At 64.4% G+C, this 17,258-nt stretch overlaps 1 protein-coding gene and 1 long non-coding RNA gene across 2 annotated transcripts in view; one reads left to right on the top strand and one right to left on the bottom strand.

The window, feature by feature from the left end:
- PEPD (peptidase D) overlaps positions 1-15,930 on the top strand; it is a 117,308-nt gene extending 101,378 nt beyond the window's left edge. The window contains exons 12-15 of the mRNA XM_036118464.2: positions 3,372-3,520; positions 11,347-11,531; positions 14,498-14,689; positions 15,402-15,930. Of these exons, the coding sequence (XP_035974357.1) occupies positions 3,372-3,520; positions 11,347-11,531; positions 14,498-14,689; positions 15,402-15,539 (664 nt within the window). The 3' untranslated portion in view covers positions 15,540-15,930. The remainder of the gene's footprint in view (positions 1-3,371; positions 3,521-11,346; positions 11,532-14,497; positions 14,690-15,401) is intronic.
- Positions 356-11,350, bottom strand: LOC144380224 (uncharacterized). Its single transcript, XR_013444161.1, has 2 exons — positions 8,198-11,350; positions 356-7,949 (listed from the first exon to the last, which is right to left on the bottom strand). It is a non-coding gene; the product is annotated as an uncharacterized LOC144380224 (long non-coding RNA).
- Positions 15,931-17,258: the final 1,328 nt, after the last annotated feature.

Below are 17,258 nucleotides of genomic sequence, written 5' to 3'. Positions count from 1 at the left end.
GAATTGAGGTCTGAAATGCGCCTGCCATGGTGAATAGGCCCAGCGCCGGCCGGGCTTGGGTGAGAGGCGGCTGGGGGCGAGGCCACAGCTCAGGATGCTGAGTGCAGAGCTTTGTACGTGCATAGCAGCGTTTCCCCAGAATGCTTCCCAAGCCTCTGTCACTGGCCCATCTCGGAGACCTTCTGCCTGTGGGCCGGCCGGTCCCTGCGGTGGGGCCCGGGGAGCTGAGGGGGGCTTGGGGAGGGCCCTGCTGAGCCAAGGGTGGCGGGCAGCCCGGGCATGAAGCTGCCCGGGAGGAGCCAAGGGCAGACAGAACCTCTCATCCCGGCCAGAAATAGAACCAGATAAACACATATGAGCAAAGAGACGCCAGTGTATTGCTTGGAGATGCGTAACAGCTCCCCAGATGTCTTAGATTATCACACGCATTCACTCGGCCAAAGATGGTAGCGGCCCTGGTGGGTGTCCCCAGGCAGGGGGAGGAGGATCCTGAGCGCTCGGTGGAGCCAAAGGATGACCGAATTCCCCATTGTCACTTAGCGCTCAGAGGACGGGTGAAGTGGACACAGAGGAGCTGGAGGGAGATGATTTATGAAAGAGGCCGCTTTCGTCCTTGGATTCCGGACTGGCTTGAATCTGAATAACTTACGTGTGTAGGAACTCTGAGGGGGATTTTTTTTTTTTTTTTTTTTTTAAGCAGAGAAAGATAGGGAACTGAGAGCACGAAAATAGACTCCAGCCCCGTGCCCGAGCAGCGCTGGGCAGAATGGAGCTGGCCACCTAGGCGAACACTTCCTTCTGCAGCGAGCGGACAGTTCTCACACAACAAATACAAGCGAGGTCTTCTAGAGTCCGAACGGTAAAGCCAGGCTGGCCGAGGGGCTCCCAGCACCCCTGTCCCATGTTCTCACTGTGTTTCTGAGGAGCATGTTTGGAGAACTCCGTCAGGAGTCTGGCTGCTGCAGAGGAGTGTCTTGTCTCCACCGCTCTAGAAGACTCCAGCCTTCAGTGTGCTCTTGTGGGCTTCCTCGTTTTTTAAATAGTTGCATTTCTGTTTTTCTTTGAGATCAGCACAGTCCAGCAGAGCCGTCTGCCCCAGCGGTGCCGCTGCGGTTGCCCCCCGATCGGGTGGCCCTCACGGGCCTGTGTCGCCCAGGCCCCCAGCTCCGTCCTTTCTGCTCAGACCATTCTTGGACGTTCTGAATCAACAAACCACAAACCGTGTTCTTTTGTTGCCTCGGAGGGGCCCAAATGAGAATGCTCTGCTCCCGGAGTGGAACTGGGCCGTGGCCCCACACAGATCCGCACCCCACGCCTGCCTACATGCCGGCCCTGAGAGGACACAGTGGCGGGGGCGCCCCTATCTTAAAGGGAGAAGTGCTGAGGCCCAGGGGGCCCAGCGCTGGAATCAGAACAGGGCCTGTCGCTGGGCTCTGAGCTGCTGCCCCCAGACACGGGGCTTTGCTGGGTCCCTGTTCAGAGCCTCACGTTCCCTGCCCTCCCGGCCAGCTCTGTGGGGCCAGTGTCCCCCTACCCCTCACCCCCCGCACAGGAGTGAGCCTGCAGGCGGCTGTTGACCCAAACCCCCGGGTGCATCTGGAGCCTCCTGGGGAACAGCTGCCTGGGTGTGTCTGTTCAAGGCCCCCCTGTCCTGTCTTCGGGTTACCCCCAGTGAGGCCCAGGGCCCTGCCACGAGCCTGCCCCAGGCAGGGTCCCCTAGAGTTTGTGACTTTGACCAGGCCCGAAGTTCCCGTGCCATACTGCTTGGGGCTCTCCCCCCACCCCCCGAGAATCACCTGAGGTGTTATCTGGTGCTTTTTGCACTGTTGACACTGTTTATGGCGTTTTGCAATCAGAAAAAGACAGGAGATGAAAAAGCGCTCGGCTGGGGACTTTGGATTCCAGCAGAGCGTCCGGGGATCCTGAGCATTCAAGTTTTTCCTTTAAAACTCTGTTTGGAGTAGCGGGTGCTGCCTGTCAGGCCACATGGCCCGACTCCTCCACTGGCAGGGGCAGGGACCCCCTGCTCTGTCATCCGGGGCGGGGGATTGGGCTCCCAAAGGCAGGTGCACAGGCGGCCCCTGCAATGTTTGTTGAGCGGCTGTGCTCACCACGAGGATTTGGGTTTGGGGGAGAGCACAGCCCTGCCCCGGGCTCAGGTTTGCCAGGATCTATGCAGCTGCAGCCTGCCCCCCGCCCCTCAGCTCCCCCCGACTCTGGTCACCTGGCCCTGAGGACGCAGCAGAATCCTAAGCCTGGTGTTAGACCACTGTCCCTCGGTTTTGTCTCCATCAGCGTGATGCTTGGCTGATGAAGGGGCCCCCTCTGTATGCCTGCTGCCGAGCGGCCTGCTGAGATGCTCGGGGAGGGACAGGATGGAGGGGGGCGCTCCGTCTCTACACCGCTCCTGCTCTCATTTGGGGTTCCGTCAGCGTGGTGACCCAGCAGCACTTCACGTATCCCGTCACATTCCAGCATGCAGGGTGCAGGGGAGGACTCTTTCTTGCCCTTGACCACTGAGGCCCCGGAAGCCCTGGCTCCTGGCAGGCCGCTAAGGTGTTGGAGAAGCCCACCCCGCACCCTCCTAGCCCTGCTGCACTGGGCCCGGTCACGGGGTCCAGCGGGCAGGCTGAGCTGGGCTGCCCTCCTGACTCAGGAGCCTGCCTGTGTGTACCAGCACCTTCCTGCCTCTGCTGGCTCTCAGACCCCAGCTCAGGGCCTCCGTAGCTTCCTACTCTCCACCCCAGGGGATGTGGGGGCACCCTGCTGGACGTGAGGACTGCTGTCTGCCACGTCCTCCCGGTCCTTCCCTCATGCCCCGGTAGAGCACATTGGTCCTATCCCAGCGGGGAGAGGGACCCTTCCACTGGGTTTTCACTCAGACCGTGGGGCCCAGGAGAGCTGGGTGGTGTGGCTTAGTCCACCTTGTCTGTCGGGTGGGTTCATCCATCCCAAGGCCCCTGAGCAGTGCTGGGGCAGGGAAGTCGTGGGAGGGTCTGGGAGTGCTCGCGTGGAGGCCACATGGTGAGTCGGGGCCTGAAGACATCTCTGCCCCTCCCTCATTCTCCAGGTGAGGCCCTGCAGCTGGGCATCCAGATGCCTGGCCAGCAGAGGCCTGGGAGGGCAGGGGAATGTGCACAGGATCAGCCCCACTCCCTCCAGGCTTCCCTGCTCGGGGTCGGAGGTCTCCCGAGATGGCAGCGTGAGGACGCAGCAGGGCGGGAGGCCCCATACTGCTGCCCGCACCAGTGATGCAACAGGGTGGCTCGGGCTCAGCACCCTGACACCCCCAGGGCCCAGCAGGCTGTCCTTGAGCCTCCTGGGGGAGGGGGGTGGGGCCATCCCAACCTCACAGCCTCCTCTCCCCACAGCCTGTTCGACATGGGTGGAGAGTATTACTGCTTCTCCTCCGACATCACGTGCTCCTTCCCGGCCAATGGCAAGTTCACCACAGACCAGAAGGCCATCTACGAGGCGGTGCTGCGGAGCTGCCGTGCTGTCATGAGCGCCATGAAGCCAGGTGAGGACGCTGGTGGCCGTGAGGCAGGTCCTGCACACCACAGCCTGACTTCTTCGCTCGGTCAACTGGCTGAGACTCCAGATGGTATCGGATCCCCAGGAGCAGCCCTGGGAAAGGGGCTGACCGCCACGGAGGGACAGGGCTGGGAATTGGGGAGCTCGGCCCAAAGTCACCCCACATCCCATCGGACATCCTCCACCAGCAAGAACCCCTGCTCGCAGGGGCCAGTGCAATGTCAGCATGTCCCCTGTCCTGTCCCGCAGGGGCCGCTCCAGAGAGAGCTTGACCGGCAGACACCGACACTGGCGTTTGGTTGGGTGTTGGGGCGCCCTTTTGTTCAGGCTGCCGCTGGCTCTGGTGGGGGCCGAGTGTCTCGTGGTGTTTGGGGAATGGTGGGTGGCTGCCGCAGGGCCCTCTGGGGGCCTGGCCATGACATCCTCGAAGGCTGGACTCCAAGCTCATTCTGAAATCAGAGGGATCGTGCAGTCACGTTGGCGTCCCTCTGTGGAGCCCTTACTTAGGAAAAGAAGATCCCCAACCTGTGAAAGCCCCAGGGTGTGGCCTCTTGAGGCCTCTTGGCTCTGTGTTGGCTAAACAGCCCCGGGGCCCCTCGGCCAGGTGTTGGGATGAGTCACAGCACAAGCAAGGTGCTGTTTTTGAGGGACGCTCAGCAGGTGCCACTTTGAGAGGCACACCGAGCAGGCCTCTCCGGACGGCCCCCATCCGGCCACCGGGCCCGCAGCAGAGGCTAGGCGAGCCATGGAGGGAAACTGGCGGTCCGGGGAGTCCCAGGCCAGGCAACTCAGCCCCCAAGGGAAGATAAAGGAAAACCTACAAGTTAAGCCCCTGCTGGGGTGACAAGGTGACAGGACTTGCGTGGTTTGTTGGCTGCAGACGGAAACAGCATCTCATGTTCATCACTTGTTTGAAAAGCCTAGTCACTCCGGGAGCGCTAACACAGGGAACCTTCTGGATGCTTGTTGCATGGAGACAGAAGAGTGCAGAATGGGGTGGCCAGTCCCCCTTTTGTGTGGAAGAAGGGAGTGTAACAGTGCTTGTGACTCCGTGGGGGAGGTGCAGGAGGGGCGCTGGAAGGAGTGGGCTGCGGCCCCGGGGGGGCGGGGGATCTGGCCTTTAAAGCACGGAATGCATCACCCATTCCCAGTGAAGTCCAGCCTGGAGACGCAGTCCCGTCACCCGAGGGGCATGACCCTTCCTGCTCTCTCTACGCCGCTAGCCATGGGCTGTGGGGCGCTCCCTGGTGTCTGCAAGCACGGCGGCTGAGGAGGGGTCTCCCTCTGCCTCGAGCTCCCCATGCCAGGCCACTTGGCAGCTGCCCCCCGCTGGGCCATCACCTCGCAGGGTGAGCAAACCGTGTCGCCTTTCCCTTGAGTGGATTGTCCACCTGCGCACGGGCAGTTGTGAATTTAGATGTCCTGGAGTCCAGGCCAGGGGCTGGAAGGGCCTGGTGCTCCCGCCCTCTGAGGTCGGAGCCACGCTCTGCTGCCTATGAGCCCCCACGCCCCATGGTGGGTCCCTCGAGGAGGCGGTGGGGGTGGGCTGCAGCGCAGAGAGGCTGCGCTGGCGGGCTCCGAGGTCCACACTGGAGAGACGGGCAGGCAGAGTCAGGCCAACATGGCCCTGGTGGTTGGGGAGGGGGGGTGAGGGTTGGAGGGATGGCAGGCAGAGCTTTGGAAAGCTTTGTTCAACTCAGAGCTCCAGGCTTCAAGCCCTTGTCCCTGCTTAGCCTCTGCCCGGTGCTGAGATGGGGGTGAAGGCCCAGGCCTGGCCTACCCCACCTGCGCACCCCCCCCACACACACACAGCAAAGTCTGCTGGGACCTGGGTAGCACTTCCCCAGTCGGTGTCCTAGCCAACTGAGTCGGCTGACAGAGCAGCCCCGATTCTGCCTGGAAAGTGGCCAGGCCCACAAGCTAGTCCGCAGGGCCCCCAGTTGCGCTGAGAAAGGCCTGGTGCTCTGTCCCCGCACTCCCCTGGGCACCTTGGTCCCATAAGGCTGCCTGGCCATGTCACTCTCGGGGCAGGCAGAAGGCCTGAGGCCCGGCCAGGCTGGGCTCAGCTGAGCTGGTCTCTGCACACCGCGTGAGGTGGGCCTCCCCCCGCACACAGCGGGGCGCAGGCTGGGCCCTCGTTGCGGCCCTGAGCTTCCCTTGTGAGGGGGTTGGAGCAGAGTCCCTGCCGTAGCCCCCACCTCTCCTACCGGTGCTGGGGATTGAGACACACAGACAGCCCTGCCGACAGTTCCCCAGGGCCGACCCCGTCGGGTCCCACGCCGCACCGGCCAAGCAGGATGGGCATCCCGTGCCCACAGAGCTGCTCCGATGGGGGCAGGTCGCCTCCCCAGAGCTGCAAGGAGGCCGTGGCCAGGTCAGCCCCATGTCCTGTCCTAGCGGAAATGCCCCCGGTTTGTGGGTTCGGCTGTTGTGCCAAGACACACACCGGCTGAGACTGCATGACTGCTTCCTGCGGCCTTGCAGGGAGCAGTGAGCAGACAGCCGGGGTGGGGTGGGGGGCACCCCTCCCTGTCCCCCAGACAGCCGGGGAAGGGTGGCTGAGCTCACGGAGAGGGGCCGCATGAGGGTGGTGAGGCCGGCGAGGCCGTGGCCCCTGGGGAACACCACCGCCACCCGAGCCGGCCCCGCGGAAGGGGCCTTGTGCTGCCTTCTGGAATCGGAGCTCTCCCCGGCTTGTGTGTCAGGCCCGGCGGCCCACCCTGAGCAGACCAGGGAGTGTGCCCAGAGAGCACCTCAGAGAAGGGGGCCGTTCTGTAGCCTCTGTCCCTCCAGCCACCGTGGAGCACTGAGGTCACTTGGAAGTCCCCAGGACTCCTGCAGCCTCGCGTCCCGCTTCCTAGCAGCTCCTCCCTCTCTGTGCTCACCTGCCCACCTCGGCCTCCCATGCTTAGGCTGCAGCCCCCCTCCCCCACTTCTGAGCCCATGCCCCCACCGGGACCCCGCATAGGGGGTGCAGACTGCACGCTGGGCTCGGGGGCCCCACTGCTTCTGGGCTGGAAAGGCGGTGGAGTCTCTGTCTATGCAAACGACCCCCCCAGTCATTCCCACACCCGAGCAGGTGTGCGTAGCTCCCCCCACTTCCCACTCTGCTGCGGTCAGGGTCCCGGCCACCTGCATGGAGGGGAGGCACAGCCGATGTGAAGTGAGAAGCAGGCTGCCCCCGAGCGGGCCGGACGGCAGGCAGGACCCGGGGCCCCGGGGCCGTGCGGGCCCACATGGCCCGGCACGTGTCTGCTATGGCCTGTGGTTGGGGTGCCTCAGCCAGCTCTGCCTGCCTGCCGGGCAGGGACGGGGACGGGGGCTGGAGTGGCCGGACTCCCCTCGGCTTCTCCTCAGACAGGGGTGCCGGGTGCCGCAGACGGAGGTGCGGGGACGGTGCCAATCAGACCGCGGGCTTCCTCTGTGGCAGGAGTCAGGGCGGGGAGGGCTGTCTGGTGAGGGCCCTGTGTGGCCCTCGCTGTCCTGAGAGGCCCCCCTGCTGGCTGTAGGATGGTGGGCAAGTTCCCACCCTCCCTGGCCTCCTTTCCTCACTCGGGCTCTTTGCAGGCGGGAGGGGTGGGGGGTATTGCTTGCAGAGACTTCAAGAGCCGGCCACGCTCCGCTCGGCATAGAGGCGCCTGCAGTCCGGGGCGCACACTGCCCCCTGCCCTTCCCGCAGGGTGAATGGGTCCCCGGAGGTCCTGGCAGCAGGCGGGTCTGGGTGGGGGGGGTTGGGCCAGAGGCCCTCAGCCCCGCGCCAGCTTGGCCTACCAGACGGCTCCCTGCAGCCCTTGGGGCCTGCCCCGGGACCCAGCCCTGCGCCTTGCTTGCGGCACCCCCAGGGCCTGGCGCGCACAGGGTCTCCTGAGGGCCATTGTCTTTGGATGAAGTGAGTTCTTTGTCTGGAAGTAGCCGTGAGGATTCAGCTCTCCGGGCCCTCCTGGCTGAGCTCAGGGCCCCGAGCCCCTGGGGCTGCCGTGCTCTGAGCAGGAGGCCTCAGGCTGTGAGGGCTGCTGCGGAGGCTGCAAGGAGCCAGCCCGGGCCCGGGCCCCGTCGGGGGAAGGTGTGGCCTGAGGGGTATCAGGTGGGCACGGAAGACCAGCCTGTGACCCGGGGATGGTCTGGACACATGCTGGGGCCCGGGCACCAGGGCTCTGGTCCCTCGGAGCCCACAGCCAGATGGCAGGGCGCAAACCCAGCTGTTAGCTTGGCACCCTGGGGTCTGAGTGCCCAGAGGAGCAGGGTCAGGGGCACACCCAGATCCCGGGCCCATGAGGCCACAGCACTGACTACACAGGAGAGCTGTGAGGGAGGCTGGGGCTCCTCCTCAGGCCACACGTTGGTCAGGCATGGAGCAGGACACGGGTCCCTCCTCTCGGCGCAGGGGCTTTGACTGTCCTCTGGCGGGAAGAGCTCTGGCAGCACAGGAAGGGGCGGTCAGGGAGGGCTTCCTGGAGAAAGCCTTAACAGAGGCCCGCAGCAAGAATGGGAGTGAGTGTGGGCAGGTGGAGGCTTTGGCGAGGTGGTCCCCGCTGAGGGGCCAGCAGGTGGAAGGCACAGGGCAGTGCCAGCACCACCAAGGGCCGTGGGCGCAGGGGCGGGTGAGAGGGGGGCCAGGCTGAGGAATGTGGGGCTCTGTACTCAGGGCAGGGACTGGCCTCACCTGACTCGTACAGGATGCTGGGGGAATGAGGCATTGCAGGAAGGCGGCGGGAGGCCAGGAGAGGTCAGGGGCCAGGTTCAGGCGATGTCCAGGGAAAAGCGGACAAGCTCCAGTGCTTGCTGGAGGCGGGAGGGCGGGCAGGGCTCGTGACCCCCCGTCTGCAGTGTGCTCCCCAATGTGGCGTCCATCCCCAGTATGAGCAGGCTGAGGGGACCACTGGGCCTTCTGCTGAGGTTGGGGGGGTAGCCTGGGGGGTGCCGCTGGAGTCCCCTGGTTCGCATCCACTCCTCCAGCCTAGCCCAAGGACAGCAACCTTCACACACTTCGGGGCCCCTGCCCTGGCCCAGGGTGTCGTAACCACCATCCGGGCCAGACACTGGGGCCAAGTTGCTGGAGGTTGAATCACTGTCACAACCCTAACCACACGCAGGCAGCCGCCCACTGCCAGCCACGAGAGCGTGTGCAAGGCCGGCCGAGGAGCGCAGGCGAGGAGGACTAGAGGCGCCGTGGGGACCGCCCCGGCCCTCGCGTCCGGCCCCAGGAGGACAGGAGAGGAGCCGAGCTGCCGGCAGGGAGCTTGATTTATACCTGACTCCCCGCTATGCCGAGGCCGCAGCCCACTTGGAAGTCCGCCGGGCTTGACGTCAGGCTGCTTCCTGGGGCTCCCCTTTGGCCACCAGAAAAGGCCCCTGCCCAAGAGAAGCGGAGTTGCTTTGGAGTCGGGGTGTCAGCCAGCGCACGGGACGCCCTTCCTCAGCCCCAGGGGCCAGGCCAGCCAGGAGCAAGTGTGCAGAGCTGCGCGGGGGCGCTTTCAGGCCCAGAGCCTCCGGGCGGGAGCAGAACTTAGGGACGAGCCTGCTGTGCATTCTCCCTTGAACCAGCATTTGCTAGGCCAGGCCCGGGGTGCCCAGGGGAGGCAGCGGCTCTCTGGTCCAGCGACAGGAGAAGCGAGCAGGCAGGCCCGGCTAGGGGACAAGGTGCAGGGAGGGGCCTAACCAGGACCGGGGGGGAGAGTGTGCTGGGGAAGGGCTGTCCAGGGCAGGGCCCACTGGGGCCGAGCCCTGGGGACTGAGGAGTCTCAGGCAGCGGGGTGACTCAGAGAGGCCTCCGTGAGCATGTGTGACAGGTGGCCTGGCCTGGGGATGGCAAGGTAGAGCGGGTCGGCCTCGGGGAGGAGCGGGGACACAAGGCTCGGGCTAGTGCCCCAGGAGCACAGCCAACATCAGGGGTTGAACCGGGGTCTGGCTGGGCCAGTGACAGTTTTGGGGGGATACTGACCCGGTCTCCCGGTAGATGCCAGAGCCTCTGCGGCCGGCTTTCTAAGACCAGCGTCGCAGCTGTGTGTGACAAAGGGAGGCATCTGGGGCTCACGGCGGCGAGCGAGCAGCTGAGCGGGGACCCGGTGCCCAGCTCTCCATTGGAGGATGCCCGAGCGTCCGAGAGCCGCCCATCCGGCTCCGCCTGCACGGCTTCAAACCCAGCCCTCCCCTCCTGTGCTACGGGGAAAGCCAGAGCCCAGGACGCCCTCTCCACCGTGGCACCTTGTGGCCCTTGGCAGGTGGAACAGAACGGGGCTGGCCTCAGGAGCTGGACTGCAAGGAGGCTCTCTTGTCTCTAGAGACCGGTCTTCTCCCCTCGGCCTCCCTGCGCCTGGGGCCATGGGCTGGCCCCTGCCCTGCGAATGGACCAGGGTGCAGCCCCAGCCGCCCGCTCAGAGCTGGACCCCGGGGATCCAGGAGGCTGGGTCAGCCCTGTGCCTCCAGCCAGCCCAAGACCCCGACTGTGGGGCCTCTGCCCTGGTGGGGAAGGGGGCCCACCTGCAGGCCTGGCACCCAGCACGTGTCTGAGGGGCGATGCCCCGTGTCCCCGAGTGGGCTTTCATCCCTCTCTCTCGCCCTGCATGGAGCCCTTGGGCTGCCCCCTGCCAGCCAAAGAGGTTCAGAGCCCCGAGCCCAGCCCTGACGGCCCAGCCCTTGCCAGCACGGGGCCCGCCAGGCCCCCGATGGTGCGGGGTGCCGGGGTGCCCCTCTGCAGCAGCCGCCATCAGTCATGCAGGGTGTGCAGGGCAGGGCATCGTGGGGATGCCTCTTGGGAGCCAGGGTTGCCCCCCACGTGGAGGGGGCCACGAGGGCCGGCACTGGCCCCCTCTCTGGCTGGAGCACGGCACAGGGGTGCGTGCCCCCGCCCTGTCGGCCTGGCGCACTGGCCGCAGCCAGCACGTGGCCTGCCCCAAACTCAGCCCGGTGGGGCGGGGCCGGCCAGGGAGCTCCACCGGCTTTGAGCCTCGCCTGGTGCTTAGGCTGAGTGCCCGGTGCTGTGGAGTGAGGCTGACGGTGGGGACTCTCCAGCCCCGTGGGCAGGGCCAGCGTGCCCTGGCACCGGCCGAGGCTCTTTGCGGGTGGCTGCCTGAGAGCCCTGGGCGGAGCCCCGGAGCTTGCTCACACCCCGAAACTCGGTGCCTGGGGACGTGCTCCCCACGGTGACCTTTGCCTCAGAAGCACGGGGCAAGGATGAGTTCGATCAGCAGTCTGGGGCCTGGATGTCTGGGCTGCTGTGGAGATGGTCCGCCCCTGCTCGGAGCGGGCGGGGCCGCAGACCCCTGCCAGCCGGGCCGGGAGGCCGCGCCAGCTGCACCTTCGCCCTGGAAACCTTTGCTCCCCTCTGCGGCTCCAAGGGTGATTCAGCCCCACTTAGGGGTGCGCAGGGATGCCCTCACCCCACAGCCTGAGGCTCCGAGCGTTGGTCTGGGGCTCTCCGAGGCCGCCCCCCCATCTGCCGGGGACAGACGCTTTTCTCCTCCTGATGCTCAGGGGTCTTCCCGGGCTCCCCTGGCCCCAGAAGCCTGCTCTGGCCGAGGGCAGACGTGGCGTGGGCTGCGGAGTAGCCCTAGGCTGGGCGCCTGGCCATGGGCCACAGGAGCCTCCCCCAGAGGGCACGATCGGGAGAGAGGAGAGGTCTCGAGGTCCCAACTTACGCGGGGAAAGCCCGGCCTGGACAGCTGGCCCGGGCACGGCCCCCTCGCCACCCACTTCCAGCCGTCCCGCCTCAGCCCGTGCAGGGGATTCGTGGGCCCCCCAAACCTTGCCTCGGGGAGCCCCGGCCAGATGGCCCGTCCCCATAGCTCATTGCAGCCTCCTCTGGAGCCGCAGGGGTGTGGTGGCCTGACCTGCACCGCCTGGCCGACCGCATCCACCTGGAGGAGCTGACCCGCCTCGGCATCCTGAGCGGTAGCATTGACGCCATGGCCCAGGCCCATCTGGGAGCCGTGTTCATGCCTCACGGGCTCGGCCACTTCCTGGGCATCGATGTGCACGACGTGGGAGGCTACCCCGAGGTCAGTGTGGACACGTCCGCGTGAGTGGCCCTCCCCGGGGCGGGGCTCTGGGAGCCAACTGGGCTGTAGTAGGACAAGCAAGAGGAGGAGGAATGGGGTCCCACAGGGTCCCCTGCTCCTCCTCGCCCTGCACCCATTGGTTGATCCTGGCCCCGGGCCGCTGTGGGGGCCGGCGGGGTGGGGGGCTCCCTAGAGTGTGCCTCATCTGGTGGCCCCAGGCTGTGCACTGGGGGGAGCCCCTGCCCTGCGGGGTGGTAGGTCTCTGGTCAGCACGCAGTTCTCACAGAGCAGTGGGAACCCCAAAGCTGGGTCGTAGTGACCGGGCTGACCCTGCCACCATGGTGTCCTCCTGCCTCTGGCTTCGTGCAAGCGGGGGTAGTGAAGCACTGCCATCAGGTGGCTGACCCGGGTCTTCCTGGGACTAGCAGAGCCCAGCGCCCCTCCCGGGCCCAGCAGCAGCCCCAGCCCCCCAGGCCAGCACACCCCCGTGGCCGCCTCGTCTGCAGGCCCTCCAGGCACCCTTAGCAGGGGAGGGAGGCTTCTGTGGGCATTTCCAGACAAGGCTTTCCCTCCCCTTCCTACCCACTGATTCTTGAAAGGACCACCCAGCGGGCGCTTGCAGCCAGCCTTGGGGAGGCCCTGCCCGGCAGGTGGCTGCAGCCTTTCCGGGCCCCGGCTGGGCGGGGGTGAGCCCGGCCCTGCCGCCTGGCCTGGCGCCCAAGGTGCAGGGGGCTGCTTATGCAATCGGTGCACGCCCTGGGGCCCACCAGCCAGTTAGCCAAGACTAGGCTGGGCCTGCTGGCTGCAGGGTATTTTGAAAGCACGAAGAATGATTTTTGGGGGGAAAAAATTGCTCAAGAGGAGCATTATTATTCAATTATTTTTTTTTCTCAAGTGTAAACAGTTAAATTTGGAGAAACAAAATCAGTTTTAATTTCCTAATTTCTATCCATCACATTGTGTACAGTGAGCCAAGAGCAGGGCCTTCCAGACATTGTTAACTGAGGTTCGTTATTCATTAGTCGCCAGAGCGCTTTTTTTCCACCAGAGAAAATTGGCAGCAAACTGTTTTATCTTTTCCAGTAAGCAGCCCTTTGTGCTCACAGAGTCTATTCTTTTGACAGATAAACATTGTAGAAAAAAATATGGCTTTTCCTATAAAAGTCATTTGTTTTATTTCAGGCCTCCAGACACATCTGGGTCTCCTCTGCTCAGAACCCAGTAAAAGTGGAGGTCCTGTCCGGCCTGCTGCCCTGGCAGAAGGTCTCAGGGTTGGAGGGGCCGGGGGGGCTCGGCCTCTCCCCTTTGGGGGGGGGCCCTGCTCTCCACTGCCCAGCCCCCATGCTTCGCCAGGCCTGCTTGGGCCGTGCCCGCGGTGGGAGACTCCTGGGAGCTAATGCTCTGAAGGGATAAAGGTCGGGGGGCCGTGGCAGGGCCCCCTCCCGCTCTCCCCTCACCCACAATTGGTCCTGAAATTTTCCGGAGGGCTTGTCTCTATACAAGCCTGAGCAGACCACCCTCCCCTGGGCGCGCCCATGGAGTGGCCCGACGTGGGCCCACAGTGACTGAGGGGGAACGGGGAGACCTGACCGTACCGGTTTGCTGCCTCTGCTGGGCCCCCGGCTTTGACAACCTTGGAGTGGAGGGAAAGGGACAGGCACCTAGCGGGTAGCACGTAGGTGAGGGACAGGGAGGGCGTGTCCAGGGCAGGCACGGACTTGAGATGGCAGAAGGCCACGGCCGGCCCCACAAGCACCTCTCATCTGAGCACGGGGGTGCGTCCCTGGCCCTCCTGCGTAGCCCCTCCGGGCAGAAAGTGGCACAGGGTCGGGAGCTTCTCCAGATGGGCATCTGTGCCCAAAGCGTGAGCCATCAGGGGTCACGGTGCCTGGGTGTCCCCTCCTCCCCTCCGCCCCAGCCTGGCTCACGCCAGGTCAGGGTGGCCGTGCACAAGTTTCTCCGCGTGCCCTGCTGTCCCCACCCTCCTGGAATCCCCGTCACAGGCTTCCCTGATGTGCCCGGCCGTGGAGGCCGAGCCAGCCTGTTTCTGGTTACCTTACATGAACCACTAATTGAAGTCTGATGTTCTTGGCCCCCAAACAGTCCGAAATGACAGCTCCGTCTCCAGCAGCTGGGCTTCCAGGCGAGAGCTGCGAGCGGGGCGGGGCAGGCTCAGACCGGACCCGAAAGCCTGCTCGCTGCCCACCCGTGCTCACGGGCCGGGGCGGGGGGCGGGGGCCGGACGGCGGCCTCGGGGACCTGGGGAGACAGGTGTTGGTGATGCCGTGTGAATCGAGGGGCCCAGGCCAGGTGGGCATTCGGGGGAGAGGGTGCCTCTGCAGGGAGCACGCTGCCACTGTCGCCTGCTCTCCGAGGGCGGGGGCCAGCCCCCAACGTGTGCTCCTCTGGGGCCACGCCCCCAGGCTCCACGCGCGTGCGCGTTCGTGCGTGTGCACAGCAGCGTCACGCCTGTCCTGGGGACAGCACCTGTCCCTCCTCCTGGAAGGCCCCGCGGAAAACCTGGGTCCTGGCCTGGGGGAGCGGGGCCCAGTGCTTCTGGGGCCGGTTCCCACTCCAGCTGCCTGGAAGACACGACGCAGCGCGGGAAGCCCTGCAGCCGCCTTAAGAGCTTTTTTGGCTTCCCGAGTTTGGCTTCTGCCGCCCTCTCTGGCGGGGACAGGGCCTGGGTGAGGGCGGCCGGCTCGGGCAGCTCGCCCCGGGGGCGTGCACATAGGTGTCCACAGGGCCCCTGCAGGCAGTGCGGGGGCTGACGAGGGGCAGGAACCGGCCAAGTCTGGGGGTGTCCGCGGAGAGTGGAGGGTCTCATCCGAAGCGCCCGTGGCAGCTCCAGTGAGAGCAGGGAGGGCTCAGCAGGTGGGCCTCGGGGGCCATCTGGCTGCCGCCGTGGCGGGAACCCTCCATCCGTGCCAGCGCTGGGGTCCTCCGGGCCCTGCCTCTCCTCACAGGGCGTGGAACGCATCGATGAGCCCGGCCTGCGGAGCCTGCGCACCACGCGGCACCTGGAGCCGGGCATGGTGCTCACCGTGGAGCCGGGCATTTACTTCATCGACCACCTGCTGGACGAGGCCCTGGCCGACCCGGCCCGCGCCTGCTTCTTCAACCGCGAGGTCCTGCAGCGCTTCCGGGCATTCGGGGGGGTGAGTGCCCACAGGCCCCGCATCCCGGCCCCCTGGACGCCCACACGCGCACACTGCAGCGCGCCACCCCTTTGTCTCAAGACAGGAGCCCTAGTGGGGGTGGGGATGGTCTTCACTTCCTCCCTTGAGAAGGACCCGGCATGTGCCTTCTCGTGGTCTGTCACGGCCCGGTGCCTCGCTCCTCAGCAAGACAGACACAGATTCTACAAAACCCCTGCCCACTCCGGGGCCCCGTCCACTGGGCAAGGGGCAAGGACTGGGTGGGCAGGTGGCAGGAGCAGATGGCCCCATGGGAGGCGCCTTCGTCTCAACAGCCTCCCACGGAGGCCTGGAGACCAGCCCCTTCCATCACGGGCAAGACAGACCGCTCCTTAGAAGGGCCTCCTCCAACCCAGCGGCTGGTCTGAGCCTCTAATCTGGTGCGTGAGGCCAACTCAGAAATAGTGTCTGTCATTCTTTTTTTTTTTCCCCAGAGTTTTTCTTTTTTAGATTTATTTGCGAGTGTGCACGTGCACACTCACACGCCCAAGTAGGGGGAGGGGCACGGGGGAGAGAGAGAGAATCTCAACAGACTCCCTATTGAGCATGGAGCCCGACACGGGGCTCAATCCCAGGACCTGTGAGATTATGACTTGAGCCGACACCCAAGAGTCAGATGCTCACCCACTGAGCCACCCAGGCACCCCCATGAGTGTCTGTCATTGTGACACAGGTCCGGATCGAGGAGGACGTCGTGGTGACTGCTAGTGGCATGGAACTGCTCACCTGTGTGCCCCGCACGGTGGAGGAGATCGAAGCGTGCATGGCAGGCAGTGACAAGGCCTTTACTCCCTTCTCTGGCCCCAAGTAGAGCCAGCTGGGAGTGCCCAGTGGGACCAGGGACCCAGCCTGGCCACCTGTCTTCACGATGCGCAGCCTCCTGCCTGGCCCTTGAGCGGCGAGAGATGCGTGCTCAGAAATTCCATGGCTGCGTCCATGTTTGAGCTTGTGGTTTCCTCCGGGGGCGGGGGGGGGGGGTCTCTTTCTTAACCTTGTGCAAGATCACACCTGAATCTGCTCTTACTCTGCTTGAATGACAGTGGCTTTTAAAGTGCTAATGGAAAAGAATTCTGCTCCTTGACAGCAACTAAAATGTGTCTTGTCATTTGCATTCTTCTGCTCCAGGAAGATCCATTTCCAGTGTTTCCTCTCAAAAATCAATGTGCAGAGTCGAATTTGCAATAAAAAGTTCCCCAAAATGGTCCTTTGTGCACAGCTTCCTCTCTGTTCTTTCTCGCTCGGCGGCGGAGCCTGGCACGCAGGGACCTAGCAGCTGCCGGGGCAGAGCCGGGAGCCGGGGCGCAGGCGCGGAGCCACCCTACACGGGCCTTTGCACATGAAAAGGTGAACCGCTAGAGGAAGAAGCCTTTTCGAGGGCGGGGCTACTGCCTCAAAGCTAGATTTCTGAAGGGAACAATTTTTATGCAGCACTTAAGGCACAGTTCTATAAAATGTGAGACTTGGCAGGGATGCCTTGTCCTCGATGCCCTTTTCATAGCAAAGCCGGCATCCGCCTGAGCGACACGGCCACCTAGGGCAGCTCCGTGGTAGAGGTGAGCCTTCTAGTGGCTTCCGTTTGCTGAGACCATTTGTCTTCCCTAAGTGTGAACCCACGGACCAAACTCCACGCAGGCAGGGAGTGTTCTGGGGCCAGCTGGGCCTGGTCCCCGCCGAATGCGCAATGCCTGTCCTCCCCTCTGCTGGCCCAGGTCCCCCGTCCCACAGCCCTGCCCCCGCCGGGAGCGGGGGAGCTCGGTGAGAAACCGATCCGGGCCTGTGTCTCCACAGCCCTCTCATCCAGGACTTTCCGGGCCAAGGTGAAGGGACACCAGAGATGAAACCACGATGGGGTGGGAAACTCTGTAGCCCAAGCTAGACATTTTGAGAAGTCACTGAAGCGTTGAGTCCAAACCGATTTCTTCCTGCGGCAGTAACACAAAAGTGCTTGCAAAGTGACCACATTAAAATGAGACCACCTCGGTTCCAGATCACAGCTTACCTGGTTTGCTCCTCAGATCGATCACACCCATTTTTTCAGGTTTGCTCCGGTGCTCAGGCAGTCCTTAAGTTATTTGTGACCTCGAGCGGTTGGCAGTGATGGACTTGAGTGTCAGGAGTCTCCGTTCAATGTTTCTCTGCCCCGGCTGCACCTGCGGGGGACCCATTCTGGCATCCGGGGTTTCAGCTGCCCCCGCGCCCGGATAAGCCCGGTTACAGTGACGCTAGCGCTCTAAATGGAGTTTCGTTTGTGTTAAGAAACAGAGCTGGCTGTTGTCACATCTTTCTCCTTCCTTTCCTTCAGACGCCTCATACCAAAACTGCCCGTTTCACGTACATTTTCTGTGATTACCAAGCAAGAAGGTCAAAAGAATAAGGGGAAATCCCGTTAACTACATGTTCTTCATCACAGGGGGGCACTGGGAGCGTAGGTCTGACTGGTCTCACCCCGGGGCGGTGAGTCAGGACACCCTCCGGCGGTGCGGGGCTCGGGTGGCCGGCAGAGCCCCCTCTACCCCGTGGTCCAGAGGAT

This window comes from Halichoerus grypus, chromosome 15 (genome assembly GCF_964656455.1).
Source record: "Halichoerus grypus chromosome 15, mHalGry1.hap1.1, whole genome shotgun sequence".
In the NCBI taxonomy this organism is placed as follows: Eukaryota; Metazoa; Chordata; class Mammalia; order Carnivora; family Phocidae; genus Halichoerus; species Halichoerus grypus.
The sequence above is the reverse complement of the archived record's forward strand: the minus strand, read 5'-3'. Positions and strand labels throughout refer to the sequence as shown.